Source organism: Dendroctonus ponderosae, unplaced genomic scaffold (assembly GCF_020466585.1).
Source record: "Dendroctonus ponderosae isolate FM_Combo_2020 unplaced genomic scaffold, Dpon_F_20191213v2 Dpon_F_20191213_9, whole genome shotgun sequence".
NCBI lineage: Eukaryota > Metazoa > Arthropoda > Insecta > Coleoptera > Curculionidae > Dendroctonus > Dendroctonus ponderosae.
Genome location: NW_026019116.1, coordinates 991,484 through 995,405, shown reverse-complemented (window position 1 = coordinate 995,405; position 3,922 = coordinate 991,484). Strand labels below are relative to the sequence as shown.

At 34.6% G+C, this 3,922-nt stretch overlaps 1 protein-coding gene across 2 annotated transcripts in view; it reads left to right on the top strand.

Annotated features, from left to right (window-relative positions):
* Positions 1-3,922, top strand: part of LOC109537710 (GTP-binding protein Rhes) — a 19,354-nt gene that overhangs the window by 11,843 nt on the left and 3,589 nt on the right. The window contains exon 5 of one of the 2 annotated variants that reach the window (XM_019904566.2): positions 3,205-3,574. The exons of the other annotated variant lie outside the window; for it this stretch is intronic. Coding sequence (XP_019760125.1) covers positions 3,205-3,492 — 288 coding nt within the window. The 3' untranslated portion in view covers positions 3,493-3,574. Of the gene's footprint in view, positions 1-3,204; positions 3,575-3,922 lie in introns of those variants that run through there. 2 annotated transcript variants of the gene reach the window in all.

The following is a 3,922-nucleotide window of genomic DNA, read 5'->3' as shown; positions in this document are numbered from 1 at the left end:
ACCCCTTAAAAGGAATGACGCCAATTTTGAATCACCCTGTATTGGCCACTTTGGGCTTGGACGAGAAGGGGGAGATGCGGTATCGCTACTTGAACAACAAAACTATATTTTGCCTCAATACCTTTTTCAAAATACTCAAACAACGTAACTGGACCTGAAACAGCCCAGACGGAACAACTAGAAACGACACAGACTATATTCTCTCCAGTTAGAATAAAATATGCACCGACGTGACAGTAGCGAACAAATTTTATATGGAATGAATAAAGACAAACCTGAAAACAGAACGCAACCAACTGATTAAACAAGAACGTTATCCACCATCGGAAACTCTGACACAGAAACAAATTGAAAACCAAAATGAATTAGAAACAAGACTAGCACCAATAGAAACAATTAGAAAAATCTAAATAAACTAACCAGCCCCAAAAATAAAAGAAACCATAAACACATCAATTAAAAAAGTATGCTCACAAACAAAAATAAGTAAAACCGTCAAGCTCCAACCTAGTACCCAGGAATGACGTTAATATGACGTCATTTATTGGGCATTTTTGGTCTTGAACGTCATTGGACAAGTATCTGAAGGCATAAAGACGTCATATGTCGGACGTCCAAATGTGAAACATTCGGAAGTCTTTCAATATAATGCCTGGAACGGATAACGACAGATCAGGTGTACCTGTTGTTTGTGCGGGAAATCTCCGTTATTTTCACTGGTTAGTTTGTACTATCCTTTAGTGAATATTAGTAGTGATTCAGTGAAAATAACGGGTAAGTAATCCAACCACTTGTTATTAGGTTCAGCTAATTTTTTGGCCACCCGTTAAAAGTTCCAATACTTTAGGATTTGGAACATCGGATACATCGGCTTAGGCACTTTAGATTCTAGTGAATCGGGACGAAGTGATATCAGTATAAAAATATATTTTAAAAACATTTATTATCTTTCTAGTTTTTAGGTTAACTTTTATATGTTAGTAAAGAACTTTTGTAGTCCGTTTATATTAATTTTATATACTAAACTCCCAAATCATTATTCCTACAATTTACCATTTTTGAGACAGATAAAATCTGGATGTATTAGAGCATCTGTCTCTATCTATATAAAGGTTCACCTTAGCGGTTAATTTACGTTTTTGCATTCGTCATTTAAGCGTCTTTATGACTCGTCATTCAGACGTCTGAATAACTAGTCATTTAGACGTCATAAAGCAGTGACTTACTTACGTCAGTTGTACGTCTAGCTAATTGGTTCATGGACCAATATAGTCATCTAGACCAAAAATGTTACCTAGGTACCTACCGTCAAACTTCTCAGTGAGAGGCGAGAAAAGTAAGATCGAACAACAGAGAGTTTTAAGACTTTAAACAAGGAAGGGAAAAGAAAGTATGAAAGGATAGTAAAAACTGTACCGACAAACATAAAAGACACAATAAGTGAAAAGTACTACATGATGAAAAATGAAAAAATTATAAAATAAAAAACGAGAAAATCGTGATCGTCCAAGGCAGAAACGAGATAAGCACGTTGTCTTTTTATGGACCATGTCCTTTCAGAACGTTGGTTACCAACAACGCTAGCCGTACTTTGTCCACGGCAGCTCTAAAGAGATAAGCACAGTCATAGAAAAATTCTACATCAAGCTATACTCGCCTAGCATACAACAACAACGAACTGAAAGAAATATACTTAACATCGGTTCAGCGRAAATACCTGAAATAACTAACATAGAAATAAGAATGGCACTCAGTCAGCTAAAAAACAATAAATGTGCAGRAGGGGACCGGATTACTGTAGAGATGCGGAAAATTGGCGGCAGAARAATATAACAAATACTAAAGATTYTATTTAATAAAATAATAAAAGAAGGAAAGATCGCACAAGATTGRTATAACTTAGAAGTAATCCTAATACTCGAAAAAGAAGGCAATAGAAATATTGAAAACTACAGACCAATATCTATRTTATCACACCTTTAGGAGCTGTTAACCAAAATATTAACCTACTTGAGSATCACAGACCACCTACAGACCATAAGAACATTAGTAKAAAAGTGCACCGAGTGCACTTTTCTTCAATGTTCASGTCAAKAATAATGTTAGACATAATCAAATTAAAATAATTTTTTWATTAATTTTATTGATTAATAAATTAATCAAAATAATGTTAGTGTGCCGCTCCGTGTGGCTTTTGTAGATTTCCAAAAAGCATTTGACTTCATCGAAATATGGGCAGTGTTAGAAGCCCAATAAAACGCCAGAATTGATTCAAGGTATACGCATATCATAAAGAACATCAGACGGACAAATAAAACTGGACGAAAAAAACAAAAACAAACCCCATAAAACTGCAACGAGTGGTGAGGCAAGGAGACACTTTCTCGCCCACACTATTCACCCTCGTACTAGAAGATATTTTTTTAAGAAATTATAAGGGACATCAAAGGTGCAAACATCGACGGAGTATACCTAAATTATTTCCGATTTGCGGATGACATAATCTTAATAGCAAATAATCTGCAAGAATGAAACAAGAAGCTACAACAACTCAATGACGTATTCGCTACTGTAGGCCCTAGAAATAGTTGTAAGAAAACAAAAAAATATATCTACGAACAAGCAAACATAACCATACTAAATAAAACTTTCAACACTCGACACACTGAAATAAATTAACTATCGTTTCAAATTTGATCATACCATTAAAGCTACCGCAGTAGCAAAAGCTTAGAAAATGAAACTATTGAACTGTATCTCGTAAACAAAGCGTTTGTGGAAAATTTGGTTGAAGACTGAAGAAGAATCGTACTGTATGTATCTATATTTAAGCATATTTTTTCAAAAGCCAACTCTATATAGGTATCCATATGTCACTCACGATAACTATTTTATCACAACAACTTTATCACAATTACAATGTGATACCTATGTTTTATTATGCTTACCACTCACCCTAAAAAATCTACAATACAGGGCGTTTAAAGGAGGCTGATCCATTTAGTAATATTCGTGTTTAACCGTCCGGTCAGTTCAAGTAGAGTACGATTACCCATGCTTCTGCAAATATCTGCGAGAATGCATCGGAATGAAATTTACTAAGAGCCTAAAACTTATTGTTTTTTGATGTCTTGGATCTATGTTAGCAGATCAAATCAACGTATATTTCATACCCCATATCTAAATAATTCGTTTTCGTTCTAGATCGACGACATCAAGATGATACTATATCTGGACCACTTCCCAAGGAAAGTCCAAAATCGAAAGTCTAGAAACGCACAAAGAACCAACCCCAGACCAATAAGATGTTATGTGTTTGCATGTTTTAATGAGCATAACTTTTATAGCGATGTAGACCATCCTTTAATAAATGTCTTTTGCGGACGCAACTCATTCGTACAGGATTATGGATTGCCATCATTTCTCTGTTCTACTGAACTTCAAATTTTAAATCAACTTACTACTTGTTCAAGTCATTTGGACAAGTCCTAAAGTGGGACGACAGAAAAAATTAATACTCAATGTCTTTTAGGAATCGACTTAATTTTGGATCACACCCGCAAATTAAGAATGTTGAAGAGCCCCAGAGCTTTACAAAGGGACTATCAATAACGGACGCACATTTATAATCAAGCAAATAAAAGAAAAGACTATACAGGGTTGCTCATTAGTGCGTCAAAGTGCGATATCTCAGTAAATATGAAGTTTACAAGAAAATTCGTCCAACGAAAGTTTTTCACGTTTAAAAGGTCAACATTCTAAAATTACCTTCCAATATACAGGGTGCATCATAAACGTGTGGTTTTTAAAAAACCAACTCTGGTTTTTTAAATAAAACCCCCCCTTTTTTTTGTTATTTTCAGATTGGCCGTTCAATTTTAATTTATGTTTGTTTCAACCGTTTTACCTGAAAAATTTACGA